Genomic DNA, 25,694 nt, shown 5'->3' with positions numbered 1-25,694 from the left:
GTGGAAGGAGTCAGCTCTTGTAAGGATGTGGGCAATTCTTTCCTTCTCCATAACGACTAGTCCCCAGGGCATATTGTTTCTTTCATAGTAAAACCTCAGAATTTATTTATCATAAACATTTATGTGGCACTCTCTATGTACCAGGTGCTATTCTAGGTACTTCACGAATATTGCCTTACATAATACTCATGAGGTAGATCCTACTATTTTCATTTACAGATGAGAAAACTGAGGCACAGAAAGGGTAAATAACTGCTCCAAGTCACACAGTGAGTGAGTAGCAGAGCCAGGATTCAAACCCAGGCAGCCTATATCCCAAGTCCATGTCCTTAGACACTACATTGCATTGCCTCTTGGGGCAATGAGGGTCAGTGGGAAAGATCAGCTGATAGTCAGGGTTTCACTCCAAGGTAGCCAGGGAAACATCAACTGACAGTCTGCACTCCAAGTCAGGGTTTCACGGTCCCGGGACTAAAGCCCTGCCTTGGCTAGATAGGGACCCACGATGAACTAAGTAATTGATCTACCAGTTGGGATTCATGGCCATTGAGAGTGCATTCCCATGGTGCGGCCCCAGTGTAGGTGTGAAGGACTTCAGCATTAGAAAATACAGCAACAGAGGGCAGAACTGGAACTAGTGAATGCACGTAACAAAAAGGGAGGTTTGAACTCAATGCAATCTGTATGAACTCACTGTAACCCTTCTCACATTTGGACAACAGTATAGTAGGCTACCTCAATAGGCACGGATCTGAGCATCTTCCAGGGATATTGGACAGGGACATTTAGTTTTGGTGGGAGAGGGGAGTAAATGCCTACTGAAATCTCTGTTTTTGCCAGGAAATGGAGTCATCTTTGTAAGATAAAAATGGAGGCTTCCACTGGACACATGTCTTGGATGAAGAGGGAATGGAAAATGAGTGTTCTTGCTCCTTCCACTTCACAGGGTGACAGGGGTCACCTTGCAGGGGTGGCCTGGCTGACCTCTAGGACATCTCGTAGGAGCCATTTGTTACATTGGTGAATTTAACACACACTGGGTGTGTCCCAGAGCCTCATGGTTTCATAGACTTATGTTTTCCAGCAAGCTAAATTGTACACTTTTATTTTCAGTAAAAACTGGAACACTGAATGTTTATATAATTGGAGCATTCTCCTAGAATAAGTAGGCTTACAAGAGATATCAAATATCAATCAGATTTGCAGCACAAAACACCTGCCTCACTACCTTTAATACTCAGGAACCACCATCTCTCCCTGTTGGTGGACTCACCCTGGAAGCTAAATCATGACCAATTATGTCCGAGCGGCAGATTCATGGAACAAATAGAATGTACCATTAGATGAATATAGAATTAGGAAATAAGGAGATTAGTTAGATTAGGAAATGTTTTTTAGGATCATTAAAATTGCCTGCTGTATACACACACCTCTTGCCCTAATACCCAGAGTCCATTGCCTGCACCACTTGTTATAGCCCCTTTCCATGGAGACATGATGGGACATATACTCCAAGTCCATTGGTGAAGCTGCCTGACTCCTGCATAGCGCCCGGCTGTGTACTACCAGCACATCATGTATTTCCTTTTTCTGGGTTTCCTTGACCAACTAATACCACTGTTGAAGATGAATTCTTCCTTTAGACCTGTTAATTCAGGCCATCAGGCTACTCTGATGTTTTTTATTGCCTGAGAAGCTAGCCTATTTTCTTTCGAGTGACTTTTTTTCTAAAAAAAAAACAAAAACAAAACAAAACAAAAAAACAAAAAGACAACAGAGGGAGAGATTTTGAAGAGAGAAAAAGAAAGGTGCAGAAGAATAATAGAATATACACCCACTATTCACCACTCAGATTTAAAAAGTAAAAGCCTTTTTACTTAAGATTTTTTCCTCTTTAAGAAATAAAATATTACAGACAAGAATTGAAGCCCCTTTGGAGTCCTTTCTGATCTTACTGTATGACCCCACCTGCAAAATAATCACAATTTGAGGTTGGTCTGTATCCCAGGTAACTTTTGAGTCCTCCATATTGCTTTATTCTTAAGGTTTAACATTTGCGTGATTTCCTCCTCCTCTGTAGTCTCTAAGAACTAACACTAAGAAAGAAATTGCTAATACCTCTGTTCCTGGAAATGGGTGCATGCCCAGTAAGTTTCCTCTGGGAGGAAAAAGTCACATGCAGCTCACATTTCTAGACATGTGTACACACACACACACACACACACACACACACACACACAAACTGAGGTCTCTCTGCTCTTTGCCACAGGTGTCCGCCCTGTCCAGCGCTGGGGGAGTGGAGAACCTCATCCTCCTGGAGCAGGAGAAGCACCGACCCCACGAAGTGGGCTCTGTGCAGTGGGCAGGGAGCACCTTTGGACCCATGCAGAAGAGCCGGCTGGGAGAGCACGAGTTTGAGGCCCTCATGAGGATGCTGGACAACCTGGTAAGTCTTGTGCCATTGTCCTTTCAGGCCAGTCTCTTGAGCCTCAGCCCCCTGTAACCAGTCAGTGGGACAATAAGGTGGGCGTGAGAACTGCCAGCATCAGGGTTAAGTTGTGAAGGCCTCATTGATAGGCACCTGACTCAGAATTTGTGGTCATTCTAATAGTAGTTGAGTCTTCTTAAATGATGGCCTTTGCCACCCCTTCTAAGGGCTGTGGATGCCATCTTATATTGTGGCTCAGTTCACTCCTTTGTGGTTAGTTCTGCCTTTCTTATCTCATGATTTTAATGTAGAAAACACATAATATACGAATTTCCTTATTCTGGTGAGCAGTATTCTAACAACATGCTGTCATAATGATTGAACGAATCAATCCTGCAAGGAGTTAACTGGTATGTGTCCAGGAGTGGGCTTGAAAGGATACAAAAGAATGTTAAGACGTTCTTCCTTCTAGGGGCTAACAGTTTAGTTGATGATATGACCTATAAACAGGGGACAATTGGAGAACAAGAGGAAAGCATGCACCATGAGGTACTGGTTTCAGGAAGAGACTATAACATTGATTGCTCAGAGAAGTGAAGGATGAAACCTATCCTTAGACCGTTTCTATATCTAATTCATGTTCCCCTCCTCATTGCTACTACCTTGGACCCTCTTTATTGTGTCCAGGTCATTGTGATAATTAATCTTTTTCCCCTTGCCTCCAGTCCCTCCAAACCATCTCCACATTATTATGAGACTGACCATGAGGGCCACGTTATAATGATGAAAAATACAATCCACACTGAAAATATAATTCCCATTAACATTCGTGTGCCGAGTAATCCATGCCTAAGTACAGCACCAGAGCCAGAAAGTTTCATACAGGGATTCTTTCAAATCTTTAAGAAACAGACAATTCTTGTGCCATCTTAAACTGTTTCAGAGGATGAAAACAGGACACAAAACCATAATGATCATAATACATTCAGACCAGTCTTTGAGTTGATGAAAAATGCTTTCTGAACACTAGCAGATAGTATTTGGCATAACATTGCATAATAATACCTAATAACCAAGTGAAGGCTCATTCCTAGTATTCAAGGATGGTTTAATATTATAAATCTTCTGGGGCGCCTGGGTGGCTCAGTCGGTTGAGCGTCCGACTTCGGCTCTGGTCACAATCTCACGGTCCGTGAGTTCGAGCCCCGCGTCGGGCTCTGGGCTGATGGCTCAGAGCCTGGAGCTTGCTTCCAATTCTGTGTCTCCCTCTCTCTCTGACCCTCCCCCGTTCATGCTCTCTCTGTCTCAAAAATAAATAAAACTTAAAAAAAATTTTAATATTATAAATCTTTTAAATGTATTTTATGATATTAATGAGTCAAAGGATAAAAACCTTTTGGTCATTTTAGTATCAGAAGTTATTTGATAAAAATATATCGACTTATAAATATAGCTGTTAAGACAGGAGGACATTTAACATGATAAAACAAATCATGGTAAAACACTAGAAGTAGAAGTAAAAGTATTTCCATTAAATTTTGAAACAAAACAATGACTCTTGCTGTCAGCACTTTTAATATTGTTCTAGAATAATATTGGACCTCAATCTAAAATGGGAGACATAAAAATAAAATATTGAAAAGGAAACAAATTTACTATTAAAAATTTTTTTTAATGTTTATTTTTGAGAGAAAGAGAAACACAGTACAAGAGGTGGAGGGGCAGAGAGAGAGAGACACAGAATCTGAAATAGGCTCCATGGGGCTCAAACCCCCAAACTGTGAGATCATGACCTGAGCCAAAGTTGTACGCTTAACCAACTGAGCCACCCAGCTGCCCCCAAAATTTCTATTTTTTATAGATAGTATGGTTAAATGTATAAAGATACTTATTTCAGGGTTGTTTATAATATTTTGAAAATGACAAAGTATCTACCACTATTGGTTAGATAAATTATGGTATATTCATTCATTGGCATATTCTGTAGCTGTTTAAAGGTTGCTGTGTGGGAGTGCTGATGCACAGGAGCACTTGTACCCCAATATTTATAGCAGCACTCTCAACAATAGCCAAATTGTGGAAAGAGCCTAAATATCCATCAACTGACAAACAGATAAAGAAATTGTGGTTTATATACACAATGGAGTACTATGTGGCAATGAGAAAGAATGAAATATGGCCCTTTGTAGCAATGTGGATGGAACTGGAGAGTGTTATGCTAAGTGAAATAAGTCAGGCAGAGAAAGATACCATATGTTTTCACTCTTATGTGGATCCTGAGAAACTTAAGATCATGGGGGAGGGGAAGGAAAAAAAGTTAGGAAGGGAGCCAAACCATAAGAGACTCTTAAAAACTGAGAATAAACTGAAGGTTGATGGGGGGTGAGAGGGAGGGGAAAGTGGGTGATAGGCATTGAGGAGGGCACCTGTTGGGATGACCACTGGGTGTTGTATGGAAACCAATTTGACAACAAATTTCATATTAAAAAAAAAGGTTTCTGGGGCACCTGGGTGGCTCAGTCGGTTGAGCGTCCGACTTCGGCTCAGGTCATGATCTCATGGTCCGTGAGTTCCAGCCCCGCGTCGGGCTCTGTGCTGATGGCTCAGAGCCTGGAGCCTGTTTCAGATTCTGTGTCTCCCTCTCTCTCTGACCCTCCCCCGTTCATGCTCTGTCTCTCTCTGTCTCAAAAATAAATAAACATTAAAAAAAAGTTAAAAAAAAAGGTTTCTGTGTGTTTATAGGTTCAATAACATGAAAAAAAATCTCCAAAAACACATTGATAAGCTAGAAAAGCAGCTTATAAAGCTGTTTATGCAGTATGGTCCCATTTATATACTATTTTATATATGTTATATATAATTACTGTATGTATTCTATAGTTATGTATATACTTACATACATGTGTGTATTTGTGTGTGTGTGTGTGTGTGTGTGTGTGTGTGTGTGTGTGTGTGTGTTTACAGAGACGGCCACAAAGATTTTTATTAGTTTTCTCTGGGGATGAGATTTTTATATAAAACCCACTTTTTTCTTTCTTTTTTTAATGTTTATTTATTTTGAGAGAGAAAGAGAGCAGGGGAGGGGCAGAGACAAAGAGGGAGAGAGAGTCCCAAGCAGGTTCCACACTGTCCGCTCAGAGCATGATGCAGGGCTCGAGCTCATGAACCAGGAAATCATGCCCTGAGTTGAAATCAAGAGTCAGATGCTTAACCGACTGAGCCCCCAAGGCATCCCCCCCCATTTTTCTTTATGTTTTTCCATATTGCCTGATTTTTCTAGATAGGGCTATATTTTCTTTACAATCATAAAAGTATCTTAATGCCTCTTTAATTTAAAAAAATAAAGGAAGAAGGTAGGCAAAGTCAAGAAATTATTGCTTCAGAAGCTGCCAAGCAAGATGACTGAATGTTCTCACCAATCACTCATTTCCACCTTGGGATATGGTCTTGCTTAGAAGCAGGGATGTTTTTGAGTCCAATTTCAGGGTTCTAAGAAGGAAATAGTTAAGAAGCCTTGGAGTCGAGAAAATGAGGGTTGACTTTAGAATCATCTGGGAGGCTTTCAGAAATCCTGCATCCCAGACTGTACCACTGTCCGTGGAAATCAGCAGCTCTGAGGGGCCCAGGCACCAGCATTTTTAAAGCTCCCAAGTGATCCCAAAGTGTGGCCAGAGTTGAGAACCACTGGGGTAGATGAAAAATTGGGGCACTGTTAGAGTAAGGAGCCCTGTCTGGGATTCTAGGGATTTTCTCAGCTCTAATCAGAGGGCTTGTTGGGGTGAAGGGAGGAAGATGTTGGGGGATCAGGATGAGGGAGCAATTCTGAAACACAAAAAAGGAACAGCAAGGCCTATGTTGTGTTACGGAGATTTTGGTTTAAACAGAATCCCTTAGAGAGAAGGGACAAGTGTGTGTGGGATATGTGCGTGGAGGCCATTTTCCCCACAGTAAGTCATTCTTTCTATTTCTGTCTTGTTTAGGGTTACAGAACAGGCTACACATACCGCTATCCCTTTGTTCAAGAGAAAACCAAACACAAAAGTGAGGTGGAGATTCCAGCCACCGTCACAGCCTTCGTGTTTGAGGAGGACGGGGTCCCAATGCCTGCCTTGCGGCAGCATGCCCAAAAACAGCAGAAGGAGAAGACCCGTTGGCTCAACACGCCCAATACCTACCTACGGGTCAACGTGGCTGACGAGGTCCAGAGGAGCATGGGCAGCCCCCGGCCCAAGACCACAGTAAGGAGATCAGGAGGGAGGGTGCCTGGCTACCTCTGTGGGCTAGACAGTTTTAAAGGGGGAACAGAACAAATATCCCCAGGTCTGGGTTATTACAGTTTCCCTTTAGGGCTTCCTATTGGGCATCTGGGAGCAGCTGCTCATGCCCACAAAATCTCTGGCCACCTTGTTGCACCTCTGCATTGAGATTTTGGGGCCTGAGGAGCAGATTTCTCCAGGGCACAGCTGGACCTCACTCTCAACAGCACACAACCTAGGAGCAATTGGTTTTTGCTTCTTGCTCCCCCATGCAGAGGGGGCTTCTGCAAAGTTCATGGCCATCCAACATTTGGACTGTACATCCGATATAAACCCAGGAGGCAGGTGGGATATTAATTTCTATTACGTAGTCTTCTCCTTCCCCACCCCTCTTCTCTCTCTGTCTTCCTCTCTTTCTCTCTCTCTCTCCCCCTCCCTTTCTCTCTCTCTCTCTCTCTCTCTCTCTCTCTCACACACACACACACACACACACAAATACACATACATACACATCCACTCTTAATTTGATTTTTCATTAACATTAAAGTAACTAGCAGCCAAATAGAGTAGCTCTTCATAAAAAAAAAAAAAATGAAGCCCTGCAAATTAAAAAATCATTAAGTCCTTTGATACTGAAGCTCAAGTGGCTACCTGTTTCTCAAAGGTGGTTGTCAAGGTTCTCAGCCCTAGTCTCCAGTGCTCTTTATGACTGACTGTTGACCTGAGGGACCTTCTTTGACAGCTGGGTTGTTTGTTATCCATGTCTCTTCTGGGAAACAGACAGACATGAAAGAGACCCAAGAAGAGAGAACATCTTTATGTAGGCCTGCTGACCTTCCGTGTAGGCCACATGGCCCAGATCTCAGGGGGTGGGCCATGGGGGAGGACATGGTGACTTTATTCCTTTGCCTTACCCACCTGGCCTTGTGTGTGTTCAGTGGATGAAGGCTGATGAAGTGGAGAAATCCAGCAGTGGCATGCCAATACGGATCGAAAACCCAAACCAATTTGTGCCTCTCTATACCGACCCCCAAGAAGTGCTGGACATGCGGAACAAGGTAAGGTGGGAGCTGCTTACCTTGCCATCACTTCTCCCACAAGCAGGGAGCAGTCTCAGGTCTCACAAACATGAGATGAGTTCCCAGGGTGCACCTGTCTTAACACCCCAGATGCCTCTTGTGGGGAAGAAGCTACTATTCATTGGCCATACTCTAGCGCTGTGCTCACTCCTGTACTTATGTGGTCCTAAATAACCCTCAGACACAGATACTTGCTTGAGACATTAGATATGTCTAAGAAACCTGCCCACAAATTGAGTTTTTATGAATTTTATGCTATTTTTCTTTTGGCTCATTTTTAAAATTTCAAAATCTTTTCTGTTTATTTCTCGACCTTTGCTTTATAGTTCACTCACTCATATTTCTCATGTTACTTTAAGAACTTAAGTTGTAGTAGACCACCCCCAAAAGGTAAAATCACAGAATGGTGATTTAATGTGTGGTTTAAGGACCCTCTGCAGTGTTTGTTTAAAATGCAGATTCCACGGCCAATCCCCTGTTCCTCCCCACAGACAGATTCAGATTCAGTGGTTGTGGGGTGGCCCCGGGAATCTGTTATATTAGAGAAATTTCTCAGGGGCTTCGATAAAACATGAGGACCTCCTTCAAGGAGCTACTATGCCTTGTGCACCTCTTAAAATGACCTCCTCAGAGTGCATGAGAATCTGGTATTTTACATAGACTACTCATTCACCCTGAAGCAGACATGGAGACTGTCTCTTCAAGGCACACACTGTGTTAGAGGAGACAGGCCCCCCACCCCACTGGAAGGACCTTTGTAGACCCTAGTCACGGAACACGCTGGACACCAGTACGCCTTCCAAATGCTCCCTCCCAAACTCCACACTGTGACACTGAACAGCAAGCTCACTCTCCCCTTCTCTTGCCACACAGATTCGAGAACAAAACCGACAAGATGTGAAGTCGGCGGGGCCTCAATCCCAGCTCCTGGCGAGCGTCATCGCTGAGAAGAGTCGAAGCCCGGTACAGCAGAGGCTGCCCCTGTCTGGAGGGGAAACGTGTTTGCCTTCTGGGTCTTCAGTGCCTGGGGCTGGGCAGCCGGACCCCTGAGTCCTCATGCCCACCTTCCCCCATGATTCGGGGCGCTGGTGCTCTTGCTGCAAGACGGATGCTGTGAGGACCAGGGACAGTGTCTAATTGCTCTCTCTGGGTACTGGGCAGGGGAGCCTGGCCTGCCCCAGGAGGGATGCTAACTTCCATGCCTTACCCATGGAACTCCACTCTGCCCTCTATTGGTATCCTGCAAGTGGGCATCATAGGAGTGTGGCTGGTGACTCCCAGCTGCTCCAGGCCCGCCTGCCCTGAGCGTTTCTGGCCTCTGTGCGTGGATATGGCATCATCAGGCCATAGCGCTGGGAAGATGCTCATGTGCTCACAGAGGGAAGGCATGTATATAAGGACTGGTGCTCAGTTAGGGGCAGTTAGTTGCCCACACAAACCCACATAGAGTTAGAAAGTATAAAGTTGTTTCCATGCCTGAGATAGGACAGTGTTTTACTAGTGCTTAGCAAAAAGGGTGAAGATCATAATTCTGGCTTGTGTTGAAAATCATTGTTACTCATTGCAAGGTAGCAGTGGGCATGGCATATTCCTTAGTGGTAAGAAGGGGGGAAATACAGGAACTGTTCCCCTCTGCAGAGTAAATTGAGATAGTTTAGATCAGGCTGCAGCCCACAAGGTGGGTGCCCATGCCAGGAGGCGTGAAGGTTATGTCATTGCAACAGCACGGTCACCCACCTCCACTAGCCAGGATGAGGAACACCCAATGTGCCACAGGAGCAAGGACAGAAACACCCCATGATACTGGCGTGGTGGTGGTCATAGTTCGGTACAGTGAGCAAAACTGTTAAAAACTCTGCCATTTACACCATGTTCTTGGAATCCCTCTTTTTTGGGGATCCTGGTCTTGGATTCTCTCTTGAACTCTGTGATTCCTTAAGATAAGCCAATACTGCTTCTCTTTTGGAAGATGCCCAAGGCCCATTGTCAGAGGACCTGGTAGGCCAGGGAAGGTGGCCTGGAGTGTGTGGTGTGGCCCAGCTGTTGTGGGCTCACCTCCCGAGTTTCACACTCTGACTCCTCCTCAGCTTCCAAGCACTGCATTCTCAAAGGTCACAATGAAGATGCCAAATTAGGAGAAAGGGCTATGGGGTCTGAATTTTAGGCCTTGTCATGGGCTAGAGAGGTCAAAGGATTCCTGAAGCTCACACAAGGTCCAGCCAATGAGCCCCCCAGGAATTGTTGCCACTGTCCCCCAGGGACCTGCAGTACAGGCAGGTTGAAGATCTGAGATTCAGGACCTTGGCCTCCTTGTAATTTATGACTGTGTGCAAAACAGGACTAACTGGACTGAGAACGCTGAAGCCATTGTGTGTTTTGCATTTGACTTACTGCTGTGTGCTGTGGCTTGTGCTGCTGTCGGGGGGTGGGAGGAGGGTGTAGTAGGGAATGGCTGGCATGAAGCTGGCTTGAGCCAACGCTTTGCTTGCCGGCTTTTGGCTAACTGACTTTGGGCTGCCAACTGTATTTGCATAGTGATGGCTTGCAAGCATCCACAGGAGGGATTGCAATAAACGTGTGTCTTCCTTCTGCTTGGGAGCATCCTTTGATTTTATTTCTAGGGCAGAGGGTGGACTCCCTGCATTTACCCAGGTAGTTGCAAAGAACCCAGGTTTGGGGGTGAGGTAGCCATGGGGAGGAATGAACAACCCCTACCCAGAGGCCCTGAGCTGTTTCCAAGGAGCTGCATGCCACGCTGCCCCTAGCAAGACCGCTGGCAGCCACATGAGTCTGAAAGGAAGCTCGGGCCTGGGCCCCAACCACGGCATTCAGAGAGCAACACACACTCTGTGGTTAACTTTCAGTCTACAGAGAGCCAGCTGATGTCCAAGGGCGATGCGGATACCAAAGACGACTCAGAGGAGACTGTGCCCAACCCCTTCAGCCAACTCACTGACCAGGAGCTGGAGGAGTACAAGAAGGAGGTGGAGAGGAAGAAACTAGAACTCGATGGTAAATAACCCTGGCTCCCTAGTGCTTCAGGATCTCCCAGGGTGGAGGGAGAGCTGGGGGCACCCAGACAGGCAGCAGAGCCGCCAGCCATTCACTCCCACCAGTACCCCTGTGACCCATGCCTCTGCTTGGCAGGGCCCACGGGGCTCCAGCTAGCCTTCATTTGCTCTCACTCTCAATCTTCACTTGCTTCTCTCCCTCCTCTCTCGTATCCTCAGTTTGCCCTTCCTGTCCCATAAACCAGCATAATGCTATTAGTTACAGAATGGTCCTCATTGCTCAGCGCCTAATGGTGACGGCGACACAGTGTTGCCACGACCTTGTCTGAGCCTCTCACCTGGGTATAAAGGAGTTAATCCTTGCACAGTACTTAGAACAGTGCCTTTAAGGGGCGCCTGGGTGGCTCAGTTGGTTAAGTGTCAGACTTCAGCTCAAGTCATGATCTCATGGCTCGTGGGTTCAAGCCCCCCGTCCAACCCCCCCCCCCATTGAACCCCCCATCAAGCTCCTCATCCAGCCCCACATCCAGCCCTGCATGGACAGCTTCAGATTCTGTTTCCCTCTCCCAGTGAGCCCTGCATCAGGCTTGGTGCTGACAGCTCAGCCTGGAGCCTGCTTCGGATTCTGTGTCTCCCTCTCCCTCCCTCCCCCTTCTCTCTCTCTGCCCCTCCCCTGCTTGTGTGCATGCTCTCTCTCTCTCTCTCTCTCAAAAATCAATAAATATTTTAAAAAGAAAAAGAACATTACTGATTTCTTAAAAAAAAAAAAAAAAGAACAGTGCCTGTAAGTATGGTTTAGGTCAGATAAACATTAGGTATGATAAGGTAATTATAACAGTGATATTTATTAATCTATAAAATTATTATTCCTTCTTTATTTCAGAATCTTCAGTCAAGCTCATTTCTCCATGTTGACTCCCAAATATTCACATTCATGATAGCCTGTGGGCTCTCACTCATGCCTTTGTCCCTTCCTGGCACAGTTTCCCCTCTCAGCTAGCCTGATCCGGACTTCCATCTCCAGCCCCTCTCCAGCTAAAAAGCCCTCTGTGTCCCTCTCCACCGCCCCCCCCCCCCACTTTGAGCTATCCCTTCTCTTTGTTTCAAGAGCACTTGGGGTCTGAGACACAGAAGAATTCAGCTCCTGGTTTAGCCCACTAGGCGAGGCTTTTATTCCCTCAGGGCAGAGTCTTCTTCCACAACCCCCTCCCCACCCAGGGTCAGTCATCCTCCTGGGCACAAAGCACACACTAGAAAAACCCTTGCTAGCTTGCTTGGAATTCTAATATGACAATTGAAAAAGTAGATAGAAAACGTGGTGCTTTACATCCCTGGGGGTTATTTGGGTTGAACATGAAAATTAGATAAATGATACATAAGCTACATGTAAACAAATCACAGGCAGGAAGCCTGCAGCCTTGAGGTCCACATCAGGGCTAGCGTTCCACTGGCAGATGCGCTTGGGTGGAGGAAACAAGACAGGAGTCTGACTCCTCCCATTTGCCTCCCCCAGAATGTAGCAGAGATTTTAAAAAGGTTGGGGGAAGGAGCTAACTTCAGCTCAGAGAAATGAGGACCAGCTAGAAGAAAGCATTTTTGTAAATGTTTTCTCTCTGCCCACCTCTCCTCTGTTTGATCCCTAACCTGAAGTGGTTTCCTGTGTTTTCAGGAGAGAAAGAAACCACTGCAGAGGAGCCTGGCTCCCCTGTAAGGTCTGCACCTGCTTCTCCAGCACAGAGTCCAGCAAAGTCAGAGACGAAGAGCCCCCTGGTCTCTCCCTCCAAGTCTTTAGACGGTGAGTGCAATGTGCAGCTGGGAGGGAGAAGGCATGTCCACAGCCCGGAAAGGGGTCTGTGTGAAAGGCAGGGCAGGGGTGCACACTGCAGGGACCCTGCCTTTAAACAGGTGTTGAAAAGCTACCCCAAAAGCTTTCTGATCTGCCATTTCTAGGGAATCTGAAATAGGGATTACCAAATGTAACCTTGTTTCATTCACAACCTGTGATAACACAGTTTACAATTTAAGTGCCTGTCTGAGCAGTGATGAGTGAGTTAATGATTGGCCCACGGCCTTTTCACCACTAACTCAGACTGGCTGATGGGTCTTTCTAGATGCACCAGCCCAGTGCTCAAACTTTAATGTGCGTAGGGATCATCAGGATCTTGTTAAAATGAAGACTCAGTTGCAGTAGGTCTAGGGTGGGACCCAAGACCGTATATTTCCAACAAGCTCCCGGGTAAGGCTGATGATGTCATTCTCAACCTTTGGAATCTCAACACTGGAATTACATGGGGAACTTTGAAAATCCTGACGTCGGCCTGGGTTCCCACCACAGCACTCCCAGTAGTTCTCAGCTAAATGGGCTATGGGTAGGTTAGAGAAGAGTGCACTGGAGTTTTAAGATCTCTCCAGATAAACCTACTGTGTAGCCCAGGCTGAGAAACACTTAATTAGATACTAGTTTAGACAAGTAATGTCTAGGCCCAACTCAACCACTAACTAATAATAACTGCTAATTTTAGAAAATCAGATAATCTCTGGGCCTCAGTTTCCTTATCTGTCAAATGAGACTACTAATATTTTCCCTTTTAAAGGTTCTTATACATATAAGGGAAGTTGTTGATGGAAGAGAGTATACTTTGAAAGAATAAGAACGTTTAAATGTAAGATCTAATTGTGATAATGATTAATAATATACATATGGTAGATAATGATGTTATTATAGTCTATACCACCTAGATCAGAAAAGTGTCCTTAAGGAGCTTCTGGAATCACTCTGGGGCATGAACACTCCTCCCCTGGGTCCCTTGAGCCCTCACCAGGGAAGGCTGTACCGCCAAGCCGGGCTTGGTGGACTGATGAGATCTTCTCCCTCCTGGGTCGAATGACCACATGTGTGGATGCTGCTAGAATCCCTAAGCCCTGAGCTTCCTCCAGAGGTGAATTGCTGCCTTGAGTGCAGTCCCAGCATTGCCAGAGGAAACCCATCTGCTTGTGGCCAGAGCTCCAAGTGGATGTCCCCTGCCTGTTTGTGTTCATTGTGTCTCATCATGGTGTTGTCAACCTGTCTCCACAATGTCTTCCTTTCTCTTCCCATTTGTGCCTTCATCAAAGGACTTTCCTCCGATTCTGAATACTTATCTCTGTAGTAAGTATAGAGAGGCCATTTACTAACTCACTCCAACACTTGCAATGGGGGAGGGAGGACTTTTTCAAAAGAAATGTGTTTCTCCCCATCTTTTTCTATGGCAACTCTGCCTTCAGGAGGTTCCTGGCTACAAAATTCAAGGCCAACTCCATATGTGCTATGCATGGGCTGGGCCTCGCTCTAGGATATACACACACAGGATGCACTCATGCACAAACACACACTTGTACTCACACAGGGCATACCACCCAGAAGCAACAAGCCTGCATAGTGAAAGGGCAGTGGGGCAGGCTCCTGGGCACTCCCTTTGAGGGAATGCTTATGCCATCAGGAGCACATCTGCATCCCTGTTCCTAATACATGGCCCCTCCAAGGAGCTCATGACCTCTTCTAGGGTTGTGGCCCAGAGCCTGAATGGCCTTGGGACCAACTGCCTTATGGAGATGTTTAGAGCACCTGACCTGAATGACCATGTCTTCGTCATCCCTTGGGGCATGTGCACCAACTGCAGGAGGGAAATCCAAGCTGGAGAGGAGGCTTATGGAAGCAGTGGGACAAAGGCTAGTAATTCCATTTCAGCTCCTGGGAGCTCCTTGGAGCAATCTCTGCTGTTCAGGGGGACAGAGGGCGGGAGGAGAGGTGTATGACAGGTGGGATAACTGCTTACCCACCCCTGACATCATTCCCACTGGTAGCATGATTCCTGCCCTCTCTGGTCCAAATTTGAGCCCTCACAGAGAGGCATACCCTGGTTGAATTGTTGGAAAAGTCAAGGTCTTCCCTGAAGGCTCTTCCTGTAGCACAGACAGAGCCAACTCTGCATGACGAGGCCAGAGTTGTAGCTGCCTCAAGTGACCAATGTGAAGCAGGGCTGGGTGGACATGGCCAGGTGGCCCGATAGCTTGCCTGGCTCCCCAGGGAAGACAGGGCTGACCCTTCCCTCTACGTGTGCACTTTCACATTTAGCTCAACCATTGGATCAGGGCTGGTTTTTCTCCATTTGTCATCATGCATCACCATGCTCTCAAATGCTCTGGTGCTGAGTCACCTTGGTGTCCCTCCTCATCTGTTTCCTACCCCATTGGCTTCCCTGAAGGAGACTCTTGCAAACCCTCTTCCTCCACACTGGTCATCTCTGTCATTGCCTTCTCTTTGACTGGCTCCTGACTGTCCCTGTCCCTACTGACTCCATCCCCCAGTAAACTTGCAGGAAGTACTGGCTGTGCCTGCCAAGAAATAGCCCTGTATTCAACACCATCACTTACTGATTTCACCATCTAAATAAGTTACTTAAAAACCCTGCAGAATTGGGGGGGGGGGGCGGGGAGTGTGCCTAACACGAATCTTGCCCTTCCTGACTCATAGTGTTGTTATTGGGATAAAATTTGCAAATGAATACCAAAGGGCCTTATGATGTGCTTACGTGAATGAGTTCTCATTATGTACTATGTTCCCAGGATTGTGGGAGAAAATACAGGCTTGCTGTTTTAAGCCACTAAGTTGGGATGGGGCGGGGAGTGGGGGGTGTTATACAGCAATAGATAATTATTAAATCATGATGCATAATAAGAGCTGGTTTTATAGAAATTAGTTGTTCTGTGTGTTGACTAGACTCACCTGGATGGTTCTGCTCCATTCATGTTCACTGGGGCTGCAGTCATCTGGGAGCTTGATTAAACTAGAATTTCCAAGATGGTGCACTCTTGTCAATAGCTGGAAGACTGGGTTCAGCTGGGGACACTGGGATGGCTGGTCTTCTGTCTTTCTCTCTTTCTGTTTCTCTCTTTCTCTCTCTGTGTCTCTCTGTCTCCATGTGGTTGTAGGGCCTTTCCATGTGGCCTCTCCATGTGTGTTTCCATTATAGTAGTCAGATTTTATTACATAGTGGCTTAGGGCTTCCCAAAATCTAAAAGCAAGGACTTCTAGGCCTTCTTAAGTCTTCAGCCTGTAGCTGGCTCAGTGGCACTTCCTCATCATTCTGTTGGTCACTGTGAGCCACAGAGCCAGCCAGATTCATTTTGGGAGGGGACCATGCCCAACTGTGTCTTCTTAAAAAAAGGTAAATGACATATGCAAGTGTAAAATGGATATATTGGCAATAGGTTTAGAAAAGGACAAGATCATTGCCAAATGTCAAGGGAGGCTTTAGCCAGACAAGAGGGTTTATGAGGCCAACTAGCAGGTGAAGTGAGGAGAGGAGAGTGGACAGAAAGAAGGTTGTGTCCAGGCAAGTTTCAAGTCTATTGCCAGGTGATGACGATGGGAACACATGGTGCAAGGGGAGGGGAGTGAGGACCATTGAAGTAAAGGGACTTAGAGAATTTAGTAGCTGGATGATGACAGGACATGGGCCACAGATAGTAGAAGGATAGGAGGCCAAGGTGTTGGATACTAAGAGAAAGACAGTCCTTAGAAGTCATCTGGAAGAGGATGTTGACTTGCCCAGAGAATTTCAGAAGTTATAAAAGATCTCATTATAAGAGTCTGCCCATAGTCAAACTAACCCTTTCTGACTGTCCCCAAATTTACACTCATCTGTCCCATCTTCCATGCAACCATACATTTCTCCAGTCTTTACCCCTGTCAAAAACCCTTGTCTTTTCATGAAACTTCTATCCTCACCTATTTCTTCTGTAAGTCATACCAGTTATACCTCACCCATTACTCACATTCCCAGAGTTGAGCATGCCCAGTGTGAGATCTCACACACCCACACTCACACAACTCACACAGTTCACTCACTGACACCAACACTCACACACCACACCCACACACTCATTCACAAACACACACATATACTCAAACTCAACTCACACACACACATATACAGCTCACCACACATTTACACACTTACAAACACACACACACACACACACATGCTTATCACTCATACACTCCTCTTAGTTTCACATAGTGAAAAGAACACAAGAACGGATGTCAGGAGACTGAGGTCTGCCCACTTTTACTACTTTACTCAGTTTTCATTTCTGTAAAATGGGGAGGAGCTGAGTTAGATGATCTTTAAATTCCTTTCTACTTTTCAAAGTCTGTGGTTTTATAATTTCCCCTCCTCCCTCCCCATCCAGGCATTCCAAAGCTTGAGTGGAAATGGGATGGGGGGTGGGGAGGAGAAAGGGAGGCAGGTGCGCTGGGGGGCTTATTTTCTGGGATCTGAGCAGCTCTGGCCTTAAACATGGTGGCAATCTAAACACGTTCCCTCCAGGTGGCCGCTAGAATGAGCCGACCATGCATCTTCCCCTTCATCTTCCCCTTCAGTTAATCCTTTTATCTTGGAAATACAGGGTCCATGTCCCTCAGGGATTCCATTCTCCCTCTGCCTTCCCCTCTGTGCCTCCTGGGAAGATATTCTCCTTTTTTCCCAAAGTTCTTCTCAGGTACAGAAAAGGAAATGGCTATAAAAACATGTAATTTCCATGTTAACTAATTGGAATTTAAATAAAAATTTAAAAAATGTTATTTCCATATTTTCACTGATGAAACTGAAATAGTTACAATTCTTAGCTTCCCCTTCTGAGTCGTGAGTGTCACTGCTCTCCCCTTTCCTATAGCCTGAGTCTGTCTCTTCATTTTGTGCCTAGAAAAGTTCTCAACTTGGTCCTCGCTGGGCCCCCTGCCACATTTGGACATCATTACCTTATTTACATTTGTAGACAATAGCCCAGAGTAACAGACCTGCCAACCCCCTACAATGCCAGCCTGTCTCTCCTGTTGCTCTACACTTATTTTACAGAATTATTTAGAAATGGTTCTGTTAACCCCAGGTAGAAACCGTCACCTGAAATTGAAATCTTATGGGTCATGTCTTTTGATCTTTTTCTAGAAGGTGCTAAGACAGAAACAAGCAAAGCCACCACAGAGCCTGAAACAACGCAGCCAGAAGGAGTGGTGGTCAACGGGAAGGAGGAAGAACAGACCGCAGAGGAAATTCTCAGCAAGGGCTTGAGCCAGATGACCACCAATGCTGACACAGATGTTGATACCTCTAAGGACAAAACTGAGTCGGTCACCAGCGGCCCCATGTCCCCAGAGGGCTCACCTTCCAAGTCTCCCTCCAAAAAGAAGAAGAAATTCCGAACCCCGTCCTTCCTGAAAAAGAGCAAAAAGAAGGAGAAAGTGGAGTCCTGATTGGTAGCATTCTCATCTGCACCCTCTCTCTCCACCCTTTCCCTTCTCCCAACTTTGTCCCTAGAAGCACAGGGCCAACAAAGGATAGAATAGGACCCTGGATCACACTCTGAGGGGGAACTTAGAGATCACCCAACCAACCCCTCATTTTACAATTGCCCCAGAGAAATCAGGTGACTTTCCCAAGGTCACACAGCTAGTTAGTGGCAGAGCCAGCACTAGAATTCGGGTCTCCTGGCCCCTAGTCCAGTGCTTTTTCCACTATATAACACTGCCTAGTTGTGGGCCACCTTTGTGAGGTTGCTGCCCACCAATCTGAGCCCAGGGCAGAAGGCCAGAGTGGGCTGCAAGCTCGCACAGCCTCAGACCAAATCAGACAGGTCGAGGCTTCCCCTGAGAAAGGTCCTTTTCCTTGCGGGAATCCAATCTCCTGCTGATGGAGCTGTCACAGTTTAGAAATCTCTCTTTCCCACAGGGTCCTTGCTCTGCTGCTCACAGTAACCAGACAAATTGACCTGTTCCCTCTACCAGAAGTTAATCTTTGTTCCCAAGGGCTGATGGCTTAGCTCATGCTTCCCCAACCACTAACCCTGAGCTTTCTTCATGGAACCTCCTGAATGACGGATGGATGAAGAATTGTAAGAGCGGGCAGACGTGAGGGCAAGCCAAGTCAGCCACAGGATTCGAGTAGTTTAATCAATATAAGAAGCCAGGAACTCGGCCCATTTGAATTGTGCATCTCAGGCGCTTCAAAACTAAAACCAAATTTAGCTTAGAGAAAAGTCTCATGCTCAGGGCAGAAATTTGGGGAAATTTAGATCCTCCTTTGGCTTTGGGTTGTACAAGGAGGATCAAAACAACACAGGAAATGCTATGCCTTTCTAGCTTTGCATGACACACGGAGCAATGTGGCTCTACCTGTTTCACTCCTACCTGGCAGTCAGGTGTCCCCTGACTTCCCCGCAAACCTGGAACCTGGCTCACACACTGGAACTGGCATCTTACCCTTGGCTCCTTTGGGTTCCGACTCAGTCACTCTGGGTCCAGCAGAGGAGAGTGAGATGAGCCCTTCAAGATTAAGTCTCTTGAATCATCTAGGAGAGAAATCAGCTTGAGTGTCCTCACCCTGTCACTATCTGTCCATCCTGGGGCCTAGTAAGAGCTATGGCTTTCGTTGTAAATGCCAGCACTACCTTTTCATATCCTTCCATGGGACATTGAGTAATAAGCGTTGTTGGCTCCTAAAAAATAGACAATCCATTCTCTTTATAGCACAGTGTCTTCAAAGAGTATTTTTCCTTTTTGTCCTGATGATTGTGAAAGTACTTTTGAAAGTTCTTAATCATCGTTTTCCACATTTGGGCACTTACTTTCTATGTATAGACACTGTGCAGCCTTTACATTCGTTGCACCCTTTGACCGTCACAATAATCCTGTGATGTGGGTGAGGTATTCCCATTTTATGATTAAGGAAACTGAGCCCCAAAAGGACAATTGACTTGCTCAGGTGATGTGGCTAGAAAGATCAGAGCCTGGATTTGAGCCCAGCTCAGTCTGAGTCCAGAGCCTTGTTCTTAACAGTTGATGATGATTAGAAAACTTGAATCCCCAAGGATGGTTGTTTTAGTCCAGGACCCATTTCTGTGACTGGTCTCCACTGTGTAATGTCAGCAGTTGACATGAAAGCAGAAAACTACCCGTGTTCTCCCTCATCAATACACGTTAAGTTCCCAATAAACGTGGATTGTGGTGAGGCCAATGTGGGCCTCCAACAAAGGAGAGGCAGGAGCCGTCTGGTTGGGCCGGAGTATAGTTGGGCTATTTCTTAAGAAGGAAGGAAACTGACACCTGACTAAGGAGAACCCAGTGCTGCATCTCTCTAGTCAGATTCCTAACTGCTCCCCCACCCTCTACTTCGTTCTACTTTCTGATTGGATCTTGTGATGGGCAAGCCAATGGTCAAGGGCATGTATGCCTCAGAAAAAGTCTGTGATGTGGGAAATGCCTTCAAAAGCCAATCCTCTGATGCCTTCTTTAAAAAAATAGATTTCACATTCATTCATTTATCCCTCACCATCTTTGTTGAGCACCCACTAAGCATCAGGCATTATGCTGTCATTAAAAGGAAATAATCATTGTAGCTAGAATAATCAGCAGGAAACAATGTTAGGAGTGGAGACAACATAACCGTTGACACAGCTTTTTGTGTTCAAGTGGTTGTAGCTCAGAGATGGTGTTGATTTGACTCTGCATTCAACAAATTCTCTTTATTCCCTTTACAACAATGAGGCCTCATAGGTGAAAATGCCAGAGCCTTGCTGGAGCATCATCCTTGGAATTTATGCCATGGGTCCACCTTACATTTATCCATTTTCTCATTCCTCATACATTCAAACAAAACAGCAGACCTGAAAGCAAAACATAGTCCCTGCCCACAGGAAGTTTTTAAGTGTAGGAGGCATGTAGACAAGTTACCAAAAGGGCAAGAGGGCAGAGATGGCATAAGGAAGTAATGATTTACTATCTTCTGGACCAGAGAAACTTTCCTGAAAGATGTGATGATTAAGTTAGGTTTTCAGACAAAGAGGAATTCTCCAGGAAGACAAAAGGGTTGTTGGAATATTCCTGATGAGGGAAAAGCATGTGCAAAGGCATGGAAGTGCAAGGCTCCATGACAGGTCCACTGAGTGATATAGTAATGCCAGAGCATAAAGTGTGAGGGGGTGGGAGGCTTTGTTTTATAGGTGGGAAGGGCTGGATCAGAGAGAAACCTGTAGAAAATGTGCAACTAGATTTTATCATGTAGGGTGTTTGGAGTTGCTGATGGCTTACAGTCAGGATGTCATAATCAAGCTTGAATTTTACAAAAATCTCTTTGGCGGCTGGGTGGAGAATGGCCTGGAGAGGAGGAGAGCAGTGAAGGCGCAGGAGATCTTAAAATGAGGCCTTTCTGAAACGTCAGCACTGAAACGTTCTTGGTGGCCTGCCTTACCTACATTTTCCTTTATAGCATATAGCATGCTTCTGGCACAGAATTTTACTTCCCTAAAATTCTTTGGATAAAGCATCTTAGAGATTTTCAACAAGGAGAGGGAAATATTCAAAGAGCTAATCCTTGGTGCAGTTTGCAGGTCTATTTTTGCCTTAGTGCAGAATTGCTACAAGAGCTTTTGAGTCATTCTGCCAATTTCTTCCTCCCTTGTATGTGCAGGAGGTGGGGCCCTTAGCTCTAGGCTTAAGGTGGTGCACTGGGTGCTATTGCAGGGGACGTGCAATCCAAAAACAACCAGAGGTTTTTAGAGGAGAGGCCATTTTCTTTGGATTTGGATAAAAGTTGGCTGAAAACTTTTACCAGTATCCTTCTGGAGAAAATGCATCTATGGGGAGCTCAGAATGGGTAGGCGGTAGGTTCATTTCTAGTAAAGCCACTGGGCATGAATCTGCCACAGAAAGGGATGAGAAAACACGAGCCAGTCTGCAGCGTTATGGATGGCTGAGCTGGGCAGAGGGAGGTTTTGAGGCTGTTTCCATGGGAAGACAGACTGGAGTGAGGTCGGGAGGCAGGAAACAGTTACAGAGACAAATTGGCTCCAGTGACTCTCTGTGCGCTGATGGCTGGCACCCAGCAGTGATGTGGGAGAACCGTCCACACAGTGTGGCCTTTCTCAAACTTTGCAAAAAGCTCTGCTAAGAGGCAAGCCTCCAGCCCAGATCTGTGCTCCATAAGGGCCTCCTGGCCTGTAGTGACCCAACTATCTGACTTTGTCCAGGTTACACACAGATTAAAAATAGCCTCCCTCAACAGTGCTGTAATGAAAATAGGGTTCTTCCTCTGCAGACAGAGAAGTTCTTCTTAAGGGACTTGCAGGGATTTGGATGAGCACCCTGGTCTAGTAAGAGCCCCACTAAAAACATTGCTCTCATACTATGGATTTATGTATACTGAGCCTTGAATCCTGCTCCCAGTGTCTAATGCACTGTCACTCCTGAATGTGGCAAGGCAGTCATTCAGAAGTCATTCGGCACCATTATAACAGGGCTATCACTCTTGTCAACATGTGGAGAAGCACTGTAAGGCCACTTCTCTGGTTACCATGGATTCGAAAGAACCATTCACCCAACACCACGATTTACTTCTGAAAGCTGAAAAGATCAAAAAGAAATTTGGAATTTTCCATGGAGGTATCCATGGGGGTGGATATACACATAGTCTCCCATTGGCCTGTAGGCCATCTTTTGCACAAGTGTATTTTATATGTTCTAGTTCCAGGCCAAGAGTATTCAGTTTTTGTTGAACAAATGAGAAAACATACAGTCCTTACTCGTTTTCCTTACACAGGTCAGCATAAGCCTTTGAATTGGTTGGTACAGTTGCTGTTGACTCTCTGAGCTTAGAGGAAAACAGGTCTTGTATTTTCTCTCACCACTTGAGTCTAAGCAAACTCTCAAAGACAATAACATTCAAAGAGTCTCAGAAGAAATTAGGGAGGAGGTAAATCCACTCCCACAGAAAACACAGGGCACCCCCACAACTGTTCCCCATCTGTTCCAAAAGGGATGATTCAATGTGAAAAGTCAGAGGCCTGAACTGACCGATGAAATATGCTCATTGGTTATTTCTCTGTTGCAATCCCACTTGTGCCACAATATGAAAGAGCAGACACAGTAGAGTGATTATTGCCAAATGCCCTGTCTAGCCAACCTATCCACTTGGATGTGGCATACTTTTTGCCAGAAATAAAAGCATAGGTAGAGCCCTGTCACCAGGGCCCATCCAACCCTCTTGAGCCTCTCAGTGAGAAGCCACCCTCACCCAGGAATCAACGTGGGCATTTCAGGTGGGGTGTCCTTCTTTAGTGGAGAAATTTCCTTTTATCATTTTATATAGATAGGTTACTCTCTTTAGGAACAATTAGAATCTCCAGTTGAGGGTTTTCTTAAAAATATGGAAGTGATGGTTCATATTGGTTCGTACTTGGGTTTTGCCAAATCGATGTTTGGTGCCATTTGCCTTCAAGGTGTCCCCAAAAGTTGGGTCATTGCTATGAGAAATTAGACCTGAAGATGGAGGAGAACTGGTCACAGTCACTGACACAGGGGACACAGGTGTGGCTGGAGGCCGAGCCTCAGTAGCTTTCCCCGTGGGGCAGCTTCTCTTCTCACCCACTGGTTCCCAAGGGGCAGGAAGAGGCCGTCTGCAATATGGCAAGTCCCTACCTCTAAGTAGCTTAGAGAAAACATTGTGAGGGTTTGGGGTGGTGGGAGAACTATAGAAAACCCCCCAAACTGTTCTCGTCTCCAGCAGATCATCTCGTATAACTTTAGATCTTCTCTTTTTAAGTGAATCAAAGGAGGACAACGGTTGGACCAAGGATGGAGGGGTCACATTTAAATACATCAAAGCTCTTATAAAACGGGACTGTATTTTGGGGACCTCTGCCCCCACATTTCAACCCCACCTCATGCCTGCCAGGCCTGCTTTGATCTCCGTGGTCCAGCCCACCTTTAAATTCCTGCCATCTATGCTACAGCCGAGTCCAGCACTGTGTTCATCCCTCTCCCAGGAAGACTCAAGTGGGGAGGGCGTCCAGGGCCTGGGCTCACCTGGCTGAGCGTGCGGGGGTCTAGGTAGAGAGTGCCGTGTTCTCTAAAGCTGTGGATGGTTTCAGTGAAATGTCTGTGTCTGACAATCGTCTTCCCTTGTACATGCATTGTCTGTGTTTAGCTTTTCCTAGTATTGTGAAGTCTCAAATAGGGGTTCCATGTAAATATTCTTTCTGCTACTGAAAATGCCAGCCCCCTGGATCATGCATCATTCCCACAAACGGTTTTGCCTTTACGCTAACACTTTTTGAGCCACTGATGTGCAGATTGATGATTAGTTTCTTGGGCTTTTATTTTGCAATTTTATATATATATAATACACACATATATAATATATATATACATATATATATATATATATATTTATGGGTTGGTTTTGTATAGTTTTCTGTTTGAATCTCTGAGCACCAAAGCTGCCCTTGGATTTTCAAGAGAACTTTCCAAAGCCACTTCCTGAGGCCCCCCACTCCCTCTCTGCTTTGGTGTTTGTGGTGCTGAGTGGCATCTCTGCCCATGAATTTCTGTATGTATGTGCTGTTATCTCACCTGCAGATATTACCCTAGTAAATCTACCGTGCTTGGCTTCCCAGTGTGTGACCCATCTCTGTCGGCCACCCAGCTTGCCCTGCTCTCAGGAGAGTAGAAGCCAGAGAGGGGGTCCATGTAGAGGAACATCCAGCCACACAGGAAACTCCCATTTTTGAAACCATTCCTCACACATGTGAATAATTGAGTTCTGGCTGGGGAGGGAGGTAATACAGTAAAATACTGTAGGCTTCTAAGAAGGGAAAGGCCATGTGGATTTGCAAACAGCTTGTGGAGGAAGATCAGTTTAGATGGGCTGGGGTACAGGAGAGGGATACAAAAACATGTGGATGGTCCCCATGGGTTGCAGATTCATGGGCTGGAATGCAAAGAAGTGTCAGGCCAGAATCAGCAGGCTGGGGAGAGCTAAGAGGTCACCCAGAGGGTGAAAGGGGAATAGAGATCCTAGGGAAAAGAAAGAAGATGAAAGAGCCCATTCGCCCCATCCCTGCTCCTCTTTACTCACATAAGGAGCCCAGGATTTGTTGAAGGTCCACACACATATAGGTCAGGCATTGTGTCTCACATGTAGCACCTCATTTAAACCCCATAAAACCCAAAGGGCAGTCCTATTATTACCTACTTTATAGATGAGGAGCCGGCTCTGAAATGAGGTTTTTGTGGGCCACAGGTTTGTATGTGGTGAAGCCCAAATTCAAACCGAGTTCTTCTAGGTAAGCAAGCCCTTAATCTTTCCACCACTTCCCACTAACCAAGTGTCCCGAGCAAATCTCCCCATCCCCATCGTCACTCCCAGGCCCGCTACTTCCTGGTGGGCCTGTGTCCCCAGTGCTGCCTCTTATACCCAAAGCTCCCACGGGTTCCTATGGACCTAGCACAGCCCTGCCCCAAGGCCATCAGTGTCTTCTCTCCTGAAGTCCCCAAGGAGACCACCTGCATGCCATGTGACACACAGCTGTGCACACCACTCAGGCCAAGAAGCACAGCCAGTGTGCCCACACCATCTTATAGAGCTTGCTGCAGCTGACAGTGGTGGTGCAAGCCGTCAAGGGGAGCTCCTCTTCCTCACGTCCTCAATGTCCACTGCAGACCTGAGGCATACAAACATGGAAACAGAATGCCCTCCACCTTCCAGAAACGCTGAGGGATTTCTTCAGAGTATGCGCAGCAGGGGAGAGAAGGCCTAGGGCCCAGCAACCCACAATTCCCTGTGCGTGAAAGGAGCACCGCCTGGACAGGAAGTGGAAAGGCCGGGCAGGGGGCGCCAGCTTCTACCCGGAGCTGGATGAAAGCAGCGAGGGGAGACCGTGGACACTGGGGAAATGCGGTGGGCTCCAGGCCTGACCTCAGAGCGTGAGCAGGGTGCCAGGGTTCACACTGTGGAGCCCTGTTTGCAAGGTCTAAATGAGGAGGTGAGAAGGGGGATGCTTGAGCACCAGGATCCTGACAAGCATCAGAGAGGGGTGCCATGACCCT

General features: G+C 46.2%; 1 protein-coding gene across 7 annotated transcripts in view; it reads left to right on the top strand.

Annotated features, from left to right (window-relative positions):
* ADD2 (adducin 2) overlaps positions 1-24,255 on the top strand; it is a 104,583-nt gene extending 80,328 nt beyond the window's left edge. For 6 of the 7 annotated variants that reach the window (XM_027072253.2, XM_027072255.2, XM_053200731.1 and 3 more), the window contains exons 10-16: positions 2,270-2,446; positions 6,409-6,666; positions 7,623-7,742; positions 8,637-8,726; positions 10,628-10,775; positions 12,444-12,569; positions 17,764-24,255. In XM_027072253.2, coding sequence (XP_026928054.1) covers positions 2,270-2,446; positions 6,409-6,666; positions 7,623-7,742; positions 8,637-8,726; positions 10,628-10,775; positions 12,444-12,569; positions 17,764-18,068 — 1,224 coding nt within the window. In that variant the 3' untranslated portion in view covers positions 18,069-24,255. The remainder of the gene's footprint in view (positions 1-2,269; positions 2,447-6,408; positions 6,667-7,622; positions 7,743-8,636; positions 8,727-10,627; positions 10,776-12,443; positions 12,570-17,763) is intronic. The other variant, XM_027072254.2, reaches the window with a different exon arrangement.
* The last annotated feature ends 1,439 nt before the right edge of the window (positions 24,256-25,694 follow it).

This window comes from Acinonyx jubatus, chromosome A3, assembly GCF_027475565.1.
Source record: "Acinonyx jubatus isolate Ajub_Pintada_27869175 chromosome A3, VMU_Ajub_asm_v1.0, whole genome shotgun sequence".
Classification (NCBI taxonomy): domain Eukaryota; kingdom Metazoa; phylum Chordata; class Mammalia; order Carnivora; family Felidae; genus Acinonyx; species Acinonyx jubatus.
Note: the sequence above shows the minus strand (reverse complement) of the source record. Positions and strands in the feature narration are given on the sequence as shown.